The 20984-nt window shown below is 42.2% G+C and overlaps 1 protein-coding gene across 3 annotated transcripts in view; it reads left to right on the top strand.

Annotated features, from left to right (window-relative positions):
- Positions 1 to 1047: 1047 nt before the first annotated feature.
- Positions 1048 to 20984, top strand: part of PTPRO (protein tyrosine phosphatase receptor type O) — a 156012-nt gene continuing 136075 nt past the window's right edge. For 2 of the 3 annotated variants that reach the window (XM_030478719.1, XM_030478717.1), the window contains exon 1: positions 1048 to 1523. In XM_030478719.1, coding sequence (XP_030334579.1) covers positions 1329 to 1523 — 195 coding nt within the window. In that variant the 5' untranslated portion in view covers positions 1048 to 1328. The remainder of the gene's footprint in view (positions 1524 to 20984) is intronic. The other variant, XM_030478720.1, reaches the window with a different exon arrangement.

The following is a 20984-nucleotide window of genomic DNA, read 5'->3' as shown; positions in this document are numbered from 1 at the left end:
TCACCCCTTATTTCCTGGGGACATCATCTTAAACAAGACTCTTGCAAACATAAAATCATAAAATAGTTTGGGTTGGAAGGGACCTTCAAGGGTCATCTAGTCCAACGCTGCTGCAATGAGGAGGGACATCTTGAACTAGACCAGGTTGCTCAGAACCACATCCAGCCTAGTCTTGTACGCCTCCAGGGATGGTGCATCCACCACCTTTCTGAGCAACCTGTGCCAATATTTTACCACCCTCACTGTAAAAAATTCCTTCCTCCCATCCGGCCTGAATCTCCCCTCTTTTAGTTAAAAACCATTACCCCTTGTCCTACCGCAACCAGCCCTGCTAACAAGTCTCTCCCCATCTTTCTTATAGGCCCCTATTAAGTGCTGAAAGGCCACAATAAGGTATCTGTGGAGTCTTCTCCAGGCTCAATAGCTTGCCTATCCTTAAGTTTGGAGATGGCCCTGATCAACTCACTTGACCGCAGAGTGGGATGTGGGAGAGAAGACGCAGCAGGGGACGTGATCTTAGGTTTCTCCATGCACTGCTCTAATCACCAGATCTGAGTATCTCATGGGCCAGGATGAGTTCTTCTCCATCCCTTGCAGGCAGTCTTAAACCTGTACTTTGAACTACTCAAGAGTTGTCCATATGCTTATTCTCCCTCCTGAGAACAGCTGTAAGGAAGTCTGCGTTTTTTCCAACCCCTCTGTCTGCTGCTGGTGCCTGGGTGCCAGCTGCTGCTCTTGGAGCTGCTGAGCAGCCGCAGCTGAGCAGGCGCCTCCCGCAGAAGCCTGCAGCCCCCTGCGGGGCCGGACTGGCCCGGGGCAGGGGTTGGCCCCGTCCTTTCTCTGTTTCCACGCGTGACCGCGGCATTTCTGCCCCGTCATCGCGGCGGCGGGGAAAGGCAGGAAAAATGATACTGGGGAGGGATCGCTGCGCGTGTCGGGGAGCGGTGGTGGGGATGCGTTTCTGCCTGCCGCCTTGCTCTCCCCTTCCGCGGAGAGGAGATGCTGAGGGTGGGGTAAGGCAGTGCAGGGGGAGCGAGGGCGGCGGCCGCCGTCTCCCGGCCCCCCTTGCCTGCTGCCGAAGGCTGCGGCCGCTCCCGCCGAGGAGCCGGCGCTGCCTGAGCCGGTGAGCCGCTCTCCCCACCCCTTCCCGTGCATCACCCAAACTCTTGGCAGGGGAGACACCCCCCGCCGCCGCCTATCCTTCTTCCTCCTCCTTCTTTTCCTCCTCCTCCTCCTCCCTCCCGCTGCAAACCCCAAATAAAAGGGGCGGGGGGCGGCAGGATGCGCCGCTCGGCGGGGAGGTCGGCGCCGCCGCCGCCGGTCGCCTGATGCTACCGCAATTCGCCATTGCCGGGCACGGCTTGGAGCCGAGCGGAGGGAGGAGAGGGGCAGAGGAGCAGCAGCCCCCCCTGCCCGGCCGCCCCCTTGGGCTGCGGCCGCCGTCCCCACCGATGCCCGGCCGCCGCCGGAGAGGGGCCCCGGGGGCCCGCTCCTGTCTCCTCTGGCTCTTTGTGTTGCTGAAGGTAAGTGCCGGGGAAGGGGAGGGGAGCGGGTTCCCCTCTCCCGAGGTCGCCGAGCCCCCTCCGCGCCGCCTTTGTGTGCCTTCCAGGCGGGACCGCGGCGCCCGGGGACGGCGGGTGGCTGCGCCCGCTCCGCCTCTCCCGCGGGGCGGTGGGGGCTGGGGCTCAGCCCTTTCTGGCTCTGCTTTGTGCTCCCGCGGGCAGTCTCGCAGGGTCTGCCTGTGGATTTGAGGAGACTGGGGAGAGAAGCGGCGGTGCGACCCCGCGGTCCGCGATCCGACGGGCGGGCAGCCCGCGGCGAGATGCGCTCCCTCTCCCACATCCCCACCGAAAGTGCCGGCAGCCCGGACGAGCTGCGGTCACTCTTCCTCCCATCCTCTACCTCCTCCGAAGTTACTCGGCTCTCAGCTGGGGTGCCGAGAGAGGGGCAATGCGGTGTTTTCGGAGGTGTTGCCCGCAGGGCCGTGCCGTGCCGGGGGCCGCGCTGTCCTTCAGCACCGCCCGGCTCCGGGGAGACGCTCCCCGCCGCGACGTGTTCCCCGTGGAATGTCTTTTATCGTTCATTCACCCCTCTACACACCCCCATCAAAAGGGAACGATTGTGAAAATGCATCCAACAAAGAGACGGGTGGTGTATCGCAGTGGTTTTATTATGGCAAAATTTAACGCTGCTTTCTGATCAGCCCCGTGCAATGTTCAGGCTCAGCCTATATTCTTGGTAGATTATTTTTATAAAGTTCTGCTTAATACTGCAAGCTCGGTTTCACATGACGTTTTCTATCTTTACACTTCTGCTCCTTTAATGGTTTCTCAGGCGTATTTAATATTCTTCGTGTAACTTCTAAAAGAAAATGCATGTGCCGTCTAGGTGAACACCACTGACTATAAACGTCACTGCCCTAACATACAGTGTTCAGCACTACTAAAAACTTTGTTGTATGTTTGTCAGTCACTGTTAAACAGAACTCAGCAACTAAGGACCTGACCTCACAGAGTCCTATAAATGTGAATGTTCTATGGAAATCAGCAGGAGTCCCTATGTGAATAAGAGTTTACAGGATCATGTCCTAGAACAGCAGTGGTGTCACTTCTAAAACTGACATTGCATTGACAGAACTATTTAAAGGGAAGCTTCACAGCATCTGTTCACATATAGTAGTCAACTGTCAGCTGTCTCATTTTCATAACTGCTGAAACATACATTTATGCAAGATAAGATGTTAATATACAGACAAAATTTTATTCCTAGAATTTTGGTGATTTTTTCTTTTTCTTTTTCTTTTTTTTAATTTTTATTTTTAAGTAAGACTGAACATTATGACCCAGCAGAAAGATGAAGGTTCTAGTTTGTTCCTGAATATACAAGTTTACAGTTTTAAGTAGTTGTTTTATCCCACAATCACAGAGTTCATATTACTATGAATAGTGTTTTTTCTTTAAAAAAAAAAAAAAACAAGGTGTTTTGGTGGTGGATTTTTTTTTTTTACTAGCACTGCTGTGACAAGAATTACCATGATAAGGCAAAACAGGAAATAGGTAGTTTAAATTTGTAAAATACTACATTTATAAGTAATGGATCTCAAGAATAAATGTCAAGAAATTTGGTAATTTTTGAAGGTAGCAAAGGCCTCAGGTTTTCATTCTGTTGGAAAGAAATCATTGCTTCCGAGCGAGATAAAACTCCAAAAAACCAGGACTGGAATGACAAAAAAAGCTGATGAGTGTTAGCAGAATTTTGTAGTGTAAGGGAAGGTAAATCTGTAGCTCAAGATAGAGCTGCATCAGTGACACTATGTCACAGATTCATGTCATGGATTATGACTTTGCTTGGATAGCAAGTCTACTGTCATTAGTTATCTTATACGTAATTATTAGACACTACAGTAAGAGAAGAACTGAGACTTTGGTGGATGCTCAAAGTAAGCATGATTACAGAGGAAAAGTTGGGGAAGCAAGAGCAGTGCTAGTTTCATATCACTGGAATAAGACTATTTTCCTGAGCTTGAAGTTCACTTAGTTTTCTTTAATATCTACATATTTTTTGCAGTAACGAATAATTGCAAGCAACTGATTCAAAACAAGGTATTTCCCTAGTTTTGTGCTGTTTAGTTCTGCCAACCTGTTGAAGCACTACTAAAATTATCTAGCCTCAGGTTATTATATTGATGTTTCACCTAGAAGTTAAACTCATTGAGAAGAAAGTGTCATTGAACTGATGAATCTGAAGACAGGCAAAACTGATGTCTGTGTGCTTGCTGTTTCAGCCTTAGCAGCCCAAATGTCACTTGCTAAGCTGTATCTGCTTGATGTGGCCTTGATACCCATCTGGCAATTTGTAAAATCATCATCAGACTTTGCATGGTGATAAAACTGCTCAAAACACATTTTCTCTTCCCTTTCAGTTGTTGTTATTTCAGTGTGTAAAGTAATAGTGCCAACTTGTTCTAACTCCTGGTGCTGTCTGAGGTTGCTGGTACAGTTAGTGACAAAAGGAGATCAAACAGAGATATTACCCACTGCATGTTTTGTGCCTGATATTGTTGCCCATGGGCTAGTAATATTTAGTTCCTTCTTTCACAATGCCGTGTGAAAGCTTTCTGTGCTCCAGGGTGATGCCATAATCTTTTTTTTGGAAACACAGCAATTCAGTCTTGAACCTTTATAATTCTCTTTTTTTCTGGTGGTTTCCTTATGTGATAGCCAGCTTAGAAACTAGCAGAAGAAAGGCATTGTGTGCTAGCTCACATATTGATATGGATTTACAGTACTTGGCAGAGGAACAGGGCTGTGTCTTGCTTCAGAGAAAAGCCTCCAGCCATTCTGCTGTGGGAATCTCTTACTTAATATATAGCCATTTTGCAGTGGGTCTGCGTTCTCTGGTGTTCCCACTTGAAGGGCTAGAAGGCATAGTCTTTAGCTGCTTGCTTTGTAATTGTCTCATTTTGGTGTGGTAAAGGCATGGCTGATCACAGCTGAAAGGAAAAGCTCTACTTCAGCCAAATGAACAATAAAAAGTAGACATGTTCTCTGATCCCAGTGACCGATGTTATCTTCTCCATCTTTTCTAGCTGCAATCCAGTAACCTTCCCTTAGTCCTGTCCACGCTGAGCTTTGACCAGTTCAAGTTCTGTTCTAGATTATATGACCACTATGTCAGATATCCCATGCTGTTAGTAGTTTCCACTTGTGTGATTTTATGTTTTCTTGTATTATTTTTTGGGACAAGGTAGAGTTTAAGTAGAGGATATAAAGCATCTTAAACATGCCAAACCTGATGCTAGGGCATGATTTACAATCTCTTACACCTCCAAGAGGGTCTAACCAATTCTCTCAATAGGAACACAAAGAGAAAGCTTATCACAGTAGTTCTGTGTAGAACTAAATATGAGGGACGGCACTCTTCAGTGAAAATTGTCTTTCCAGGAGACTGAGGTCTTTGTATATCAGCCTTACATATGTTCATCAGGCTCTGCATATAAAGCAACAACACCCTCTTTCTTTCTCTTAGCAATGACAATTTTTAAATCTAGCAGGTAGACTTCTGTCCACTACTACATCAGTTTATGGAGTTTGGTGTCATAATGAAGTCTAAATTCAGGTTTAGATGGATCAAGGCATTCAAAGAGATTTAGATTCTGTAAGATTCTGTAAGACTTTACTCAGCACAATCTTACCCAACAAAAGGAAATGTGTTTCTGTTGGTGTGATTTTTCAAGAGAACCTGCATTTAATGTTAATGATCTTATGCAAAATCCGTACCATCAGGACACTGCCTCTTGTTCTGGGAGAAACTTTTTTAAGAGAAAGGCTGATTGCATAGCTGAGAGCCCCAGTGCTCTGTCACTGGTTCCTCCTGGCTGGAAAGAAAAAAAACCCCAAAAACACAGTGTGAATTTTGGTGTTGATGATGGTACTTAGTCTTTTTAGCAATCTCTTCTCTCTCTCTAAGAGATGCTGGCTGAAGCTCTTATTAAGAAAACAAATTTGGGGTTTTTTTTCCTCATAGCCACATACTACTAGTACCAAAAAAACCCCCCAATCTTACCAGTTCATTTTTGTTGGCAAAACTAACGTAAGCTTTCCTCATGATGGGACAGACTTAAAGGAGCTACTGAGGTAAAACAGTCTGAACTTTTCTGCATACCGCTAGTCCAAGACTTATCAGGCCATATGGAAGAGAAAAACATCCTCCCTGCAAAAGCGTATACTTTTCTTCTTAAAAGAAATGGTCATCCTTAGCCTCAAACTTCTACAAGTCATGTTCTCTCTCATTTCGTTATTTTCATGGATTATTTCTAGACCAGGGTGATTCTAGAGGGAAAAGCTAATGAAAAGGATGCTTGGATGCCAGCTCATGTTTGTGAAACTGCAGTAGGCACTTGCAAAACCCTCTCTGCCAGCGGAATAGGAGTCTGCTATTACTCTGGCAAATTTCACATTTCATTGTGGTGAAATGATAGTGGACCATTGAGAAAAGATCTTTCACCCCTGCAGAACTTATGAGCCCCAGACTCAAACCGCACAAGGTCAATAAGGCAATTTCTAGGTTGTATCACCTCAGTCAGAAGCTGCACTCAAGGGGGATCCCTCATTCTGGTTAAGACAGGGACTGTGTCAAATAAAGACTTACCTGTGGTGAACCCCTGGTGATTCATTAAAGGGCTCACAGACAGTGTACTGGCTGAACTTGAGAAGCCCACTAATCTCTACATTTCTGATGTCAACACATAGAACAACCCAGGCAGATCGTTAAATGACCTTGCAGAGCTTCATATGGAATGTTAAAGTGAACAAAGTCTTGTCTAAACCCGTTTTGAGACTTATCTTACCAGATAGTCTCAGCTCTGGTGAGAGCTATGGGTCAGGACAATAAATGTCAAAAAATAAAGCTTTGAAAACAGGTCTTTTTGCTGAACAACTTAGAAGTCTTGTAATTAAGTTTGGGTTTAGGTGTTTTTTGAAATTATGTAGTTGATTGCAATGTAAAGAAAAAAAACCCCATGAAATTCTTAATTTTAAAACATTTCTAACATTTATCAAATATTTACACAGAGTTTAGTACCTAGGAGTACTAAGAAGACTAAGAAAGGCTACCTTGCTTTTCATAGTACTGTGTAATCTTGAATGAATAGAGCCAATGAAGGGAGCAACTCCTAAGGAAGAAGTCTGCTGCCTTTACGGTAAGCCAAATGTGATGCATTTCATTTCTGGAATGCCTTCATTCTCGTGCTAGGAAATTACAGTGGCTTTTAAACGAAGGAGTTCCAGAAATAAAATGATATGCATCACGTCTGGCTTGCCATAAAGATAACACATTGTACCAGAGCAAAAGTAGTGCTGTACTCATATTACTATGGTTATCTTTACATTTTTCTCTTCTGTTACATGTGTGTATTTAGAGAAGAAATGTTTTACAGTAAGCATCAGTGATGAGAAAGTTGGTGACACAGCTGATAGTAACAGGGAATAGAGCTGGTGATATGTTTTTAAGAGAGAGAAGATGTGGTTTTAAGTGAATTAATAGACTAAGCTTTTAAAATGCACTTTTAAAATGCTGGTCTTGAGGTGGCAACATGGGTATGAAAAGAGAACATGTGGGTAGGCACTGTGACTGAGTAGAAAACATAATGGATGGAAAAATTGAGTGGGACATCTAAGCATGGGGATTGAACACTTCAGAGGAGCTGAATAGAGATAACTGAAGTCAACAACTCTGTGCTATTCTATGTCAGCCAGAGATTTAACATGAGGTAGCTGTGTGGTAGATATGAACCTCTTGGGGGATAAAAATCCTAAATGCCTTTTTAAGTACTTAGGGGAAAAACAGATAATGTTGCCTGTCAATCTAACAATTGAGATTTTAAAATGATTTGGCCTCGGTGCTCTTTAGATTGTCGAGACATAGATCTCCTAGTCGTGTCAGAAGTGTTTAAACAACTGTAGCCCCTTCATGTGTTACAATAGGTTCCCAATTAAGTTATATTGACTTCTGATTATATAATGCAAGTCTTTGGGATAACAGAGGTAGGTCCCAGTCACAATGTTGTCCATCAGATCAGCAGCTCCTTCAATATTAAGAGCTTTCAATCATTTCTTTGACAGATGCCTAGAATCAGCCAAGAAGGGGCTGTTCTTCAAGGCTGAGGGGAGACACCAGAGCAGACCCTAGACTATCCCAGCTGTCTTGTTACCTTTGTGTAATCTGCTGTTTGGCATGTGTCTCTTATCTGCACCACAGCTATTCAGGATCATTTCCTCTTTGTTCATATGGAAGTCATTTTAATGTAGAAGTAATTTTAACATGGAAAATCTTTGCTCCTCATTGACCTATCAAACGAGAAGGGTCTAGTTCTCATCCCACTTAAAAACAGCAAAGAAATTTTAAACTTGAGTAAAAAAAAAAACCAACAAAAAAAACCCCCTATTAAAAGTGAAGAACACTAGAGAGGATTGGTGGAGGAAAAAAAAATCCACAGAAAAAATGCTAATTAGTCTTTTCCCAAAGTACTGCAAGGCAGCTTTAACATTTTCCAACAGCAATGAAATTAATTTATTTATTATTTGCTTAGCGCTGCTGTGCCTAGCTTTGTTCTGTATGCAAAATATCTGCAGACTCTGCCTGAAGTCTGAAAGATAGACACATCAAATTAAGGATGTTCTAGATAACTGAGAAATTATTATCATGTATGCCACTTGCTGGTGTTCTCCGAGGGGAGGTATACCTTCCAAACAGAAACAAGTCACAATTGCTTCCCCCAGGAGCTGAGCAGAGGATTTTTTTTTTTGTTGTTGTTGTGGTTTGCTGCTTTTGTTTTAATTCGGTATTGATTTCTACAGGATGTTGCTCATCAGAGCTTCTGGACATTTACATCAGTTTAAAACATCAAAAAATAATTAATAATCAATATGGCTTTAATCCCTTCAAAGAGAGCCTATTAACCTACAAAAAATGCTCTAGCTCACAATAGCTTCATGAAAGTAACTGTAAGCAGGGCAAGAGATGAAAGGGAGAAACATCACTCAGATATTTTGGGGTTTTTTTTGAAGAGAGCTTTTATTCAAAACAGAGAACATAGCTAATATTTTACTGCAGTCATCTTACTATAAATTAGGAGGTTTGGATTTTTTAATCATTTTCTTTCTCTACCTTAGCTGCCCTTGCCTAATCTTGTACTGAGATTATCTTGAGTCATCAGCGTCTGCTTCTGAGGAAAATATTATGATGTCACAAAATCAATATTGGAGAATCCTCTACTGTAATCCGTTTTCATGGAAGTCCATTAAATCAATGCCTCTCCTTCTGTGAGTAATGATTGTAGAATCAAGCCGTCTGATTTCGCTGTGTAAAGGAATAAGCAGATGGGATGGGATTTTACATAATTAACTAGCCATTATTAAATACAACAAGAAAAATTATGACATTTTCTGAAAATAAATGAATACATAGTGAATACTTAAGCATATTTCAAAATGATCTCTGGTATAAAATTACTTCTCCTTTGGGTTACAAAATGTCCTAAACCAAAAATGCTTTTTTATTTTTAAATCTTTTTTGAAAATTGAAGACTTCATAGGCTCTGAAGCCCCTTCAAGTTTCCTCAGCAGCATTGTGGGAAATAATGAAAACTACAGAATGGTGACACCATATGATTGTCACCAGCATTTAACCGAAATGGAGGCACTCCGTGAGTATGGATAATAATTCTGCCATCTCACCTGTTGTTCACATGCAACATTGACCTCTGTTAGTTGGAACCAGAACTGATGGGTTGCCTCTAATTTTTAGGATGCTGGGAGCTATCATAGAGTCTTCTGTGCTTCTGAGAACAGGTCCAAAATCCAAATGCAGTCAATGGATGTCTTTATGTTGCTTTAAATGGGCTTTGGATCAAGCTGTAGTGGGAAGACCTGTGAGCTCAACTGGGTGATGCTGTGAAGTTTGATATGCAGCACAGAGCTAACTGTGACATCCAGGTGACCTTGGGCTCGCTGCGGTGTTGGTAACACAAACTTGAGGCCATGGGATAGTTTTGATTTTTGGAATCTGAGAGCCTGATAACTTAAAGGTACTATCCATAAGATAAATCTTGAGCAACCTTTTTGCTTATGAAGTAGCTGTATTGGCAAAAATTGGTGTATTGTAATCCACTGCTGGAGCCAGTGTAGTAGGAGCACACTTGAATGCTTCTGCTCTTACAAGAGGAGCTTCTTTGCAGTTTTGTAACTAGCACTAGGCAAAAAGTAAGGTGATTTTCTCCTGGTAGGGTCTCCTCTTTCTCTTCCATTGCACATTTCAGGGATTGTTCAAATAAAAGTTCAGATTTAAGTACATTTCAACATATAGCTGCTTTTGCTGGCATTGCAGCATTAACACAGGTACATTGGATGGAAACCAAAGCCTACATCAATACCTGATACTTACTTGTGTATGAATCTGAACAATATAGCAGTTCCCTGCTTCTTTAATAGGCTAGCTGACCCAAAAGCAAAATTAAAACCAAATGACAATCTGGGGCCTTTGAATTTCAAAACATAAACTCTCCTCCTGCTCTACTCAGGTGCAATCTGAAGACAGGCATTATTGCCTAGACTCTTTCACTTACATCCTTCAAGTTAATAATGGAACAGTAGACTTCCAAATCTGTGATCACACAAATGGAAATACCAGTTCGAAATATATTCATATGCTTATCTGCAATGCAGAAAGGAACCAGAATTTGAGAAGTAATTTAAGATAGGTGTCTGGAAAATAATTTTTATCCAAAGGGCAAATGCACAGCCAAATTAAGAGCTGGCAATGAGCCCAAGTTATGTATTGAGTAGCAGAGCTGCTCTTGCTTGGAGGAACGCATGGTGGAGTCAAATTCTCTTCTTCATGGAACGAATTCAGCAGAAACTGGATATTTTCTTAGATGTACACACAGAACAGTTGTGAAGATTAATTGAGTTCTGTCTGTTTCTGCATGGACATGTTTGTTTGGTTTAAAACTTGATAATTAGAGGGCTGAATAGTCAAAAGAAGCTAAAAATAGCAGCAAGTTAAAAAAAGTTTTGACCCTTTGACTACAGTGCTTCACAACAGTTTTAAATGAGATCTGTATACATATCTGCCGCATATTGTAAACATGAAGATAATCAGGTTTTCCTTTTACTATTTTGTCATAAATGACCTGAAATTTGCAGGCGCCTTTGTGTAAAGCAACATGCCAGAGGCCAGTTGGCTCAGACAGGTCTCAGCTTAATGCTGGCACAAAAGGGTTTTTGCGTGGTGACATAACAGCCTAGCTATCAGAGAGCAGTTTTTCCTGGTAGGCATTACTACACCAGGTGAGGGACAATAGATAGTCAGGATATCAGTAAGTATCCAAGTGGAAGAAACAAATTCTGGAATGTCTGTTACATGGTGCCAGAGCATTCAGCTTGGAGCAGAATCAGAATGTCTTCCCTATGACCTCACCAGAAGGACTAAAGTGACTGGAATAGTTGCAGGTGACATTATTTCATACACAAAATATATTTGTGAACATTACTAGGTTAGGAGATAAAATGGAAAAGACATTTGGAACATAGCAGAGCATATCTTGCAGGTTTTGTTTGTTCCACTTATGTACGTGGTTGTTTCTGCATCCCTTTTCTTTCTGCAGCTAACCTTTAATAAAGATGTGACCTGTTTGGAGGTTGGCTTTTAGTAATGGTATCTTGTAATGGCTGTATAGGATCAACTGTTCACTGTCAATATGCACTGTGGGAAAAACTCACCTACTGATCATGGTGCTTTTATTTTTCTCTGAATGATTTTTTTTATTATTATTTTCTCTGGAGGTAGGGATTTGTTTGCCTGATGAGTGCTAGTTATATGATTAAAGCATATGACAGCTAGTGGATACCTAGTGGATATAGCATTGGTTTTAACTGGAAGAATCAATCTTGCCATTTAAATGTTTAGACTAATATGATTTGGTTTTCTAAGCTGATAATTTAACATCTCTGCATTTGTCTGGTGTCCTGTATGGTGTATGGGTCTTATATGGTGCTCTAGAAAGAAAGGGTCAGATTTTTTCGTACTTATTTCCCAATGTAATAACTTATGGCGTTGAGGTTCAACAGCACAACTGAACTGGGCTTGCAGCAAACTATCTTGTCTAGAGTGAGGAAAGCCAAGGTCTGCCATGTTGGACTGCTTGTAGATGCAGTGATAAGACTGCAGTCAGAAGCAAGGAATGATTCTCTTCAAAAATGTTGAGGCAAATGCCACAATGGTATTATAAGCTGGACGTGGTCTGGTTGGCTATCACTGGACTGCTCTAGGTTTTGCTGCCCTTTTTGGGAATGTCATAGGCGTGTTCTCCTTTATCCTTCTAGCTAGCTCTAGGCTGACTAATGCTGATAATCCTCACCCCACTGCATAGCTGGGGGTGTACAAGGCACGCTGACCAACTGCAGCATGTGGGGAAAGGGGGGAGCAAGAGACTGCAACGGGCCAGTTGAGAAAGCAGGTGATTCAGAATTGTCCCCTGGTTGTCAATAAAATGGTAAATGCTGTAGTATAGAGCAGGGACTGCTCATCTCTGAGGATATAGGGAAATGCGTAACTGTAGAGTCATAGAGTAATTTAGGCTGGAAGGAACGTCTGGAGACCACCAGGTCTGAGCCTCAGCTCAAAGCAGGGTCGGGTAAGGCAGAGGCTGAGGGCCATGTCTGAGTGACTCTTGAGAATCTGAGAAGATGGAGATTCCACCACCTCTCTGGACAACCTCTTAGCGCCCAGCAGCAAACAAATGACTGTCAGTTAAACCTTTTTAAAAATCATAAACTGGGACTCAGAAAAGCATGAAACTGTCTTATTAACCTGACCTTATTTTTTTCCCTGAAATTCATTAAAAAAAAGATAATTTTAGGCTATCCTTCTTTGTAGAATCTAAAATTCTGGGTTACAGTCACAAGCTTTATGCTGAAGTCTGCTGGTTTTCTTGCATTTGTCAGTGCCTTGAAGCTTGAGCTTTAAATATAACATGAAGGATAAAATTCTTAGAACTGCTGTTGTTAGAATGTGCCTTAATTATCACTTAAACTTTCTGCAGAGTCAGGCAGGTATCTGCCATCATGGCACATTCATTTCACAGGTTCACGTTTCTCAGGAAGGCTTTTTGATTGAGATTTTTTTTTCTTCTCGGAGGAGAACCATGTCTTCATATATTTTACAAGCTTAGGTCTTAGGCATGCAGGAAACCATTAAAGCTTCACCGTGGGGCTGCTTGTAAGCAATATGAATGAGAGGCTGTTGTGAATGGGCTTGCCTCTGTCCTGTGGCTTAGTTCTGGAGCACAGGAATTGGTCATCACTGCATCCAGTTAGAGAAAATTGTAAAAATCGAGGTGGAAAATACTTGTCTCAAGGGAATATGCGGAATCCTTTCTGAAAATTTCCCTTGCACTTTTTGTATTGATAACTGAACCACTGCTCCTCAAATCAATAGATTACAGTGACTCGATACATTTAATGAGCTCCAAAGGAACAGCTACTTTGGACTGTGATTACAGCTTGTGCTGCCTGACTCCACATCATACTAGCATCTTATTTCTAATGATTTATAATGTTGGAAGGGAGGCCAAATTTGGTGATTCATAATTTTTTTTCACAAGTTTTGCCTTGAAATTGTGTTAGCTCATATGTTTACTTGTCTGTGCTAGAATACAGATTTTTTTTTTTTGACTACACAATATAGAATAGTAAAAAATATCCCCCCAACTGAAAGTAAAAACCCCACCAAAAAACTAAAACCCAAACAAAAACCTCTCTGTCAAGTTTTAAAAGTCCTTAACATGGCTGTTGTTCTATGGCCCCTACTTCTTCCTGTTCTGTTCCTTTGGATCCTGATTTTCAAACAATATCACAATACAAAAGCCTTCTGCTTACAGCTTTGAGAAGTCAAATCTTCCAGTGAATAACACAAAAGCATATCTATCTTACAGTTCCAAAAGAAAAAAAATAAATCTCATAATGTCATCTGTTAGAGAAGCAAAATGATGCTTTTCCCCTGAAGACACTACAATGCCAGATTTAATTTATTTTGGGAGAAAGAAAGACTATTCTGTGGAGTGTGCTTACCACTTGTGAAGTGAAAGGTGTCGGCAGAGGGTGTGAAGATATCCTTGAGAACAGAGCTTACACAGCACCAGACGAGTTTATAGAAAAAAGGAAAAACATCTGCACTTTATATTTAATATAAGAGAAATGGATAGAAGGGATTTCGATGTCATACACAGCCTAGGGTGGATCAGCTGTGCTCAGACTGTGGTTTCAGAAAGTTTGGTTCTCTAATCCCAACTCTGCAAAGCTAGATTTAGCTATGCTGAACTCTCTGGCCTTTACTGTGCAGGGAGCGTGCTGTGAAGAAGGAGAGCTTGAGGTCTACTTCCCATGCTGATGTGCCCAGCAGAGCTGCAGGGCATGTGGGAAAGGGCTCCAGACTGAAATGGCTCTGCCACAGAGCCCTTTGCCTGCAATGCAATCTAAATGCAGGATTTCAGCTGATATTAATAATTTGGAAGGCTTATAGTTTATTAACACAGGGATTGGCTGACAGTTGCATGTCATATGGATACATGGGTTTCATATATACTCTGTTTTTCCACAGTGTGTTGTTTCTTTGTGTCCTTAACAAGTTTAAAGAATGAAGCCTAGTTGTGTCAGCTGACACCTGGGATGGGTCCCTTATGTATTTTGTCCAGAAATGCTACCCCTGTTCCTACAGTACCGTGTGATGGATTGCTGGTAATTGCTGGGTGCCTGCTGTGAATTTTCAATTATAATGAAAAGTCTTTTTGCATTAGGAGATGATCCTCAACCTGAATGAGGGGAAGCAGATGGACTGCAGAGATGTCTTCATCCTGCATCCAGGAATGCATGTGCTACATTAAGAAGGCTAATAAAGGGGGAGGGGAGTGTCCCCTCTTGCCCCCTGATAAATCCATCTCTGTGCTGTCAGAAATGGCTGTAGAATGGGAGCTCTGGGATTTTTCTCTACGCAAACGATCTAGTCTCATTTATCTTTTTTCCTCTTTGCGTACTGGCATATTCCTTCTCTGCAAGTATTTATCCAAAGTCTTTACTTGGAGTGTCGGACTAAAGGTCATATCCCTTTTTTTCCTCTATCTTTCTCCTTTTTTTTTTTTTTCCTGTAGTTGCTCTGTTTCTAAAGATGTCAAATTAAACAACTGATGATTTCTTCTGATGCCAGAAGGTCTTCATAATATGCATATTAGGGTTTAGTGTATTTTTCTTTTATGCATCTCAGTGCTTTCAATTTGTATGCAGAGCCATCCTCTCACCATGAACTCCTATGCCCAAAGCTGAGGATTATGTTCTTATCTAACATATGTACTCAGCCTGAAATGCTAAATCTCTGCTGCTAGAGGAATGGAAAGATATTATGGTTAAAAGAGCTATGTCAAAGTAACCAGTCAGATCAAACTATAAAAGATTTCTAGTGAGAGGCAAGATAAAGATACTCCCTGAATTTTTGCGTCCCCTGACCAATACTAACTCGAAATTTAAAAATTGGTACTCTGACTGTGAGAGATTAAACAAATATGGATTTTGATTAAAAAAAAAAAAATCAGATTTGTGACACCAATGGAGGAGTCTCTGTGGATGCTGTTTTGTGCACCAGATTTTGTACTACACTTTGGTAGCCTGTAGCATGGGGACTGTGGAAACAAAGGATGACAGTGGAAGAGAGAGGTCTGAGTTGTTCCCACACCCCTTCAGCCAGCCTGATTCTCAGTGGGAGACCGGAAGCAGTTACTGCAGGACTCAATCTGCTGGTGCCCCTGTCCCACCCTGTCCCTATTGCAATAGTTCAGATAGAAGGAGAAGAGAGGGCAGAATAACTCACCTAGCTTTGTAGCTCCCCCCATCATACGTCAGGAGTTGCCCGCTGATGCTGGCTGTCAGCATATACCCTTGCAGTGCAAGGGTGGCTTTGTGGTGGGGCATGGGAGGGTGGTGGCTGGGACTTGCTGTGGTGTTGGGGAGCATCCAGTGGCTCTTACATGCCAGCCTTGCATGCCTGGGAGTCATGCCAAAGATCACCATCCAGGCTTGCTAACATTGCCTTGCTAATGGTGCTCCTCCATCCCTGCAGCTCTGCACTGGAGAAGGGCACTTTATCTTCCTGTTTTCAGAGAAAGGAAGTGTTCCTAGCTGAGGAGAAGGCAGCAACACCATCCTTTCAGCTGGTCCTTTCCCTTTGAGGTCATTTGTATCCTGAAAGGGAGGAAGCAGACAGTGTCCTCCTCCACAGTGCAACTGGATTGCACTACTGCATCCCTTTCTGATACACAACTGGTACAAGCCACAGAGGGATTGCTGTGGTACCTCAGCTCAGATGTTTTCTGAGGGCTTACGTTACCATGGCGCGTTATCACATTGTCATAACAGAGTGCTGACTGGTACCTAAAATGCTGGTGGGGAGCTTATCCGTGGATAAGCTGCAGGCTAATCTGGTTTTCAGTTTGTGAAACTAGGCTCAGTACTTGAGGGGGAGAGGAGAGTGCCTCTGAGACAGCATCTTGTTCGAGAGTTGAAAGAAATTTCTAGAAAAGTACAAAGACAAAGAATCTTTCCTTTTCCTTTCCCTCATGAATTAAACACTAGATGATTTTATTTTTTTAATGGGCAGAATGTGTAGATGTTTTACTTATTAATGCTGTGCTAAAAATATTGTAGTGGTTGGGTATTTGGAGGGTTTGAAAAGCAAAATAATAATCTGGGTTGACTGACAGAAATTATTTTGTAGCTCTTGCTATGTCGGAGAAGCCTAAGAAGCTTCCCAGCAAATACTTCAATTGTCCAGGAAGAGCATTTCAATCCTAAGCTTTCTAGCCGCCTTTAAAGACAAACTGAGGAAGGGACAGTCAGTCAAGGAAAATTCAGCAATTTTAACAACCATTTCCAGGTATTTGCAAATAGTTGTAATTGTCAGAGATGGGTATTTTTCCAAGAATAAAATACTAGCCTATTTCTTGCATTTATCCTTTCTAGAGTTTGCCCCCTCACTATTGTTTCCTTGGCCTCTTTCCTCTCCAGCCCACTTCTTCCTCTTCTGTTTCACTTGTCATCTCCTCCTGCTGTTCTCAGCCCTTATTCTCCTCCACCTGCACTTAACCCTGCTCAAGTCTCTTTGGTTCACACCTAGCCTCTCTCACCATCTTCATGTAAAACCTGTAACTTCATTTCTCAAGCATTTTGTTTTCCACTTCTATGTGAAGTTGTATTTCTCCAGTAAACATTTTGGATTGAGTTTTGTAGCAGTCAAAGAAGAGGCTTCTTTGCACACACCATTTGCAGCAATTTAGCCCAGTTCAATAGTTAACTTCCAGTGGAATGCTAAATAGTCACAATAAGACTATGATTGCATGAAAAGACTATTTTAGTGAAAATAGCTGCTATTCAAATACAGATTATTTTTCTGGGGGGGAAAAGGGCCAATTACCGTGCTTAGTCACCTACACTGTGAATTCAAATGAACTTCATCTAAAGCAATGGTGTTAAACTGAATTATACCAAATGTAACTAAAATCAATATCAGTCCCCATGACTTTCATCTCAGCTGGCTGTAATGGTGCTAGGGTTTCATAACCTTTTCCTGGTTACAGTTCATAGAATCACAAGATAGCTGAGGTTGGAAGGGACCTCTGGAGGTCTTCTGGTCTAATACCCCAGCTCCAGCAGGGCCACCTAGAGCGAGTTACGCAGGACTGTGGGCAGGCAGCTTTTGGATATCTCTAAGCATGGATCCTCATAACCCCTTTGGGCAACATGGCACCACCAGTTGGCCGTATACCACTACCAGCTGGCCTTGAGATACAAGCATAGAATCAACACATAGCAGGCATTTGATATAGATACACTACTGCAAATAGAAATAAGTCAACTTTTTTTTTTTCCCCAAACTAAAAATTGTTTCTTGCTTATAAATATGTGGTTGTTTATACTGCAATCTTAGAAGGATGGGGGCTCCAAAACCTTTGTGAAGAGCTTAAAATTGGTATTTACTGCCTTCTCTCCCCCTTCCTGCTCTTTATCTCTTCTTGGAAAACATTCAGTGCAAGTTTGGGTATTTATTTCTGTCTGAATTACATATATTCCTTCCATACCATGAGCTTTCTGGTAGATAAATTGGTCCTTCTCTACACCAGGACAGGTTGATGGACCATAAAATAGATTTTCCAGGGCTACTGCTATGGCTATGTGATTTATACCAAGGCCCTCCCAAAGTTCTAAACCCACAACTACTAACAACAGTGTTGCTCCCGCACAACATATTGGGTTTTAATTGGTCGCATGACCTTGCTTTTGAATATTAAGTTTTAAGTTCTTATAATTTTTGCTAGAAAACCAGTCACTCCATAGATTTGTTAAAGCAAATAAATGATAAACTACACCCACAAAAGCATTTTTCGTGAACTGTATCTTCAAAGAATTTCACTGCAGGTCTCTAATTCATGGGTGGAAAGCTGGTGGCCAGGTTCAGGCTTTTATATCAAAGAATTGGAACAGCAGCTGTAAGCTGCAGCTGTGAATGGTGTGGGAGCTCTTCAAGAGAGGTGTCCTGCTAAAGGCACAAGAACTCTGTGGCTTTGCTGGTGTGTGGGGCTCCTGAGCAGGTGGTGCAGCTGTACTGGTGGCTCTGGGAGAGTGTTGAATGGCATTTGGGTCACATAGCAGCAGAGAGGGGCTGAGCTGTGGAGCTGAAGCAGGGAAACATGGTAGGGACAAACGAGCAAGCCTCAGATGGCCGTGCCAAGGGTCATGTGGCTTTGCAGGTATTTTCTCTTCTTCCTTACACAAATTTTGTCCAGGCACGTTTACATGACTTTAAAAATCTTCCTGAGTTTCTGGATGTCTTACAGCCAGAACAGGTTGGATGTTGCCCATAGGAGCTACTAGTCTGTGGAGCCTTGCATAAGCAGTAGGTCCAACCTTCCCAGACTGCTGAGATTGCTGTGCCCATGCAGGATAACTTACAGAGTTGAGAGGAAAGTGTTGCCAATATGCTTCTCAATGTGTTAGGAAGCACTGCAAATGCCTTCAGAAGCATCTGCATGTGTGTTTCTGCACAAGTCCAGCAGTTTGGTTTGCTTAATCCCACACACTAACATAATAACAGGTGACCCAGCAAGACAGTAACTTGCTTACTCTGAAGTTAATGTTACTCTTTCCACCATATTTCCATCTATAAAGGTGGTGGGACTGGGCCACAGGTAAGGACCTTTTTGTCCCAGTGCCTACTTATAGCCATAGACCTCATCTGAGCAAAGCCCGTAAGGCTGTGCCTAACCTGGAACACATGGCTTTGACAGTGACCCACATCTCAAGCCTGGGGATATCCTTAACTACCTAGCTGAACTGGGACTGGAGAATTTTCTCCCTTCAATGATAATATTGACTTCAAACTGCTTTGCAGGCCACAGGGCAAACTCGAGCACAGACTCTAAGACCCAGCTATGAAATGAGGAGAGACAAAGCATCTTCCAAAGTACAATATCTGTGATGATATTACCTTGTGTTTATTGCAGTGGTGTCAGATCTTAGGCTCACCTGGCTCATGTTGCTTCATCCCAGTAGTTTGCTGATTCCAGGAGGTTTCACTCATTTTTGCCCAGAGCAGTCCTGCCCTGTGCAAAGCCTCTGGCCCCTTCTCTTGCAGTATCTCTAGTGCTTGTCAGACCATTTTTTTTTGAACCAGCCCTGCACACTTCAGCTGGCCTAGTTTTGTGGAGGGTTAGCAAGTTCAGTCTTCACAATGAGTGGTCCAGCAGGCAATGGAAGGGGTAGGAGCAGACGGCTGCAAGGAGATGGGGAAACAAAGAGCAGTTCCTCCTTGCTCTGCTGACAGCACACTGTTAGGTCTGCACAAACCATCTCATGTCTCATTAATTTTAGAAATTAGAGCAAACCCAAGTGGTACTTTGAGCAGGAACCCGCCTGGAACAAGCAGCTCACTAGGAAGGAATTTTTCTTGAGTTTCCCTTCAAGAAGAGTAGAAACTGTACTTGGCATCTTCATAAATTCAAAGTCTGGTTAGTCAAATATTGTTTGTGTTTTTATTATGCACAAAGTCCCTTGTCAGTGGACCTGGTGTTAGGCAGTGTTGATGCACATTGGTCCAGGCCTTGCTCTGTCCCAGAAGACTGCTCTGTGTGTCATTGTACGCATCAGTAAAAATAAAATAAAAAGAAGGGAGAGAGAAAAAAGGGAAAAAATAAGGCAGATGAGCTTTGTGAATGGGGAATAAGGACAGCCAGTAAAGGGTGGCTGAAATTTTTATGAAGATGAGAGCAATTTTACCCATGGGAGTTCTTTTACCTTCTGGTCATTTCTAGAAATGATTTGTCATTGAGTAACACTGCTCTGGATGTACATCGGCTGTCAGCTGAAAAAGAGTCTGGAGCTGAAATACATTCAAAATACCTGCCATTATTAAGTAAATAAAGTGACCTGAACTGGGAGCATTTACTTGGTTGACGAAATGATTGCTGCTGTAAAACCTTGCTTGGCTGCTTTCTGGTAAATGGCAGTTCTGCACTGGAAATGGTCATTTTTAGGTTTTTACTTCAACAAAGGCAGATAGGAGATTCTGCTGAAGTGGAAGCATCTCTGCAGATTAGCATGGAGCAAAGCATAATTTAATCTTGGCACCTAAAGATGCTGAGATGGGTAGAGAGTATTAGCACTGGTGTTCACATATGTGTTAATGTCTATCTCCTTTCTATAGGAAAATAAAAATTAATGATGCAGTATTTAATATTTGAATGATTCCATACCTGTGTTTAATTGCAGTTTGTAAACCACAAATCTTATCTTCCTGTCGTTAATACACAAATGAAGATACAGAGTTTTACATTCTGGTTATTTTTTATTATAGACTGGCATGTCCTTTTGAGACAGCTTATTGGTAATGGCTAAAAAAACATTCTCAGTTTAATGTACACTTCTTACAGACATGTAAGAGCGGCCCTAAAAAGAATGTGTTTGTGGAGAGTTTGGGACCAAGATGCTCTTTTTGTATTCAAAAGTATATGCTGGGTGAGGGCATTTATGCATTTACAGGGAGGGGAATAGGATCCAGGAGAGCAAACTGCTGCCTGTTCTGATCACAAGAATGAGTGAATTACAGAATATTAAATTTCAGTCATAAGTAATGCATTAACATCGGTATTACACCATCAGCATTGCCCTTCTGCCCTTTGTAAAACTAAAGAAACTTCACCTCTTAAATTGTATTCAGTTTTATAATTGAGTGTTTTGAGTGATGGCTTCATCTACTGCAAGCAAAAGGAATTGATTTACAATGTGTGCCAGTGGAACACTGTTATGTGAAGAGAGATTAATAACCATAATTTCAGACTCAACAGTATTTATAATTCTGAATTGTCTGCTTTAATGCAAAATCTCTGT

This window comes from Strigops habroptila, chromosome 3 (assembly GCF_004027225.2).
Source record: "Strigops habroptila isolate Jane chromosome 3, bStrHab1.2.pri, whole genome shotgun sequence".
In the NCBI taxonomy this organism is placed as follows: domain Eukaryota; kingdom Metazoa; phylum Chordata; class Aves; order Psittaciformes; family Psittacidae; genus Strigops; species Strigops habroptila.
Note: the sequence above shows the minus strand (reverse complement) of the source record. Positions and strands in the feature narration are given on the sequence as shown.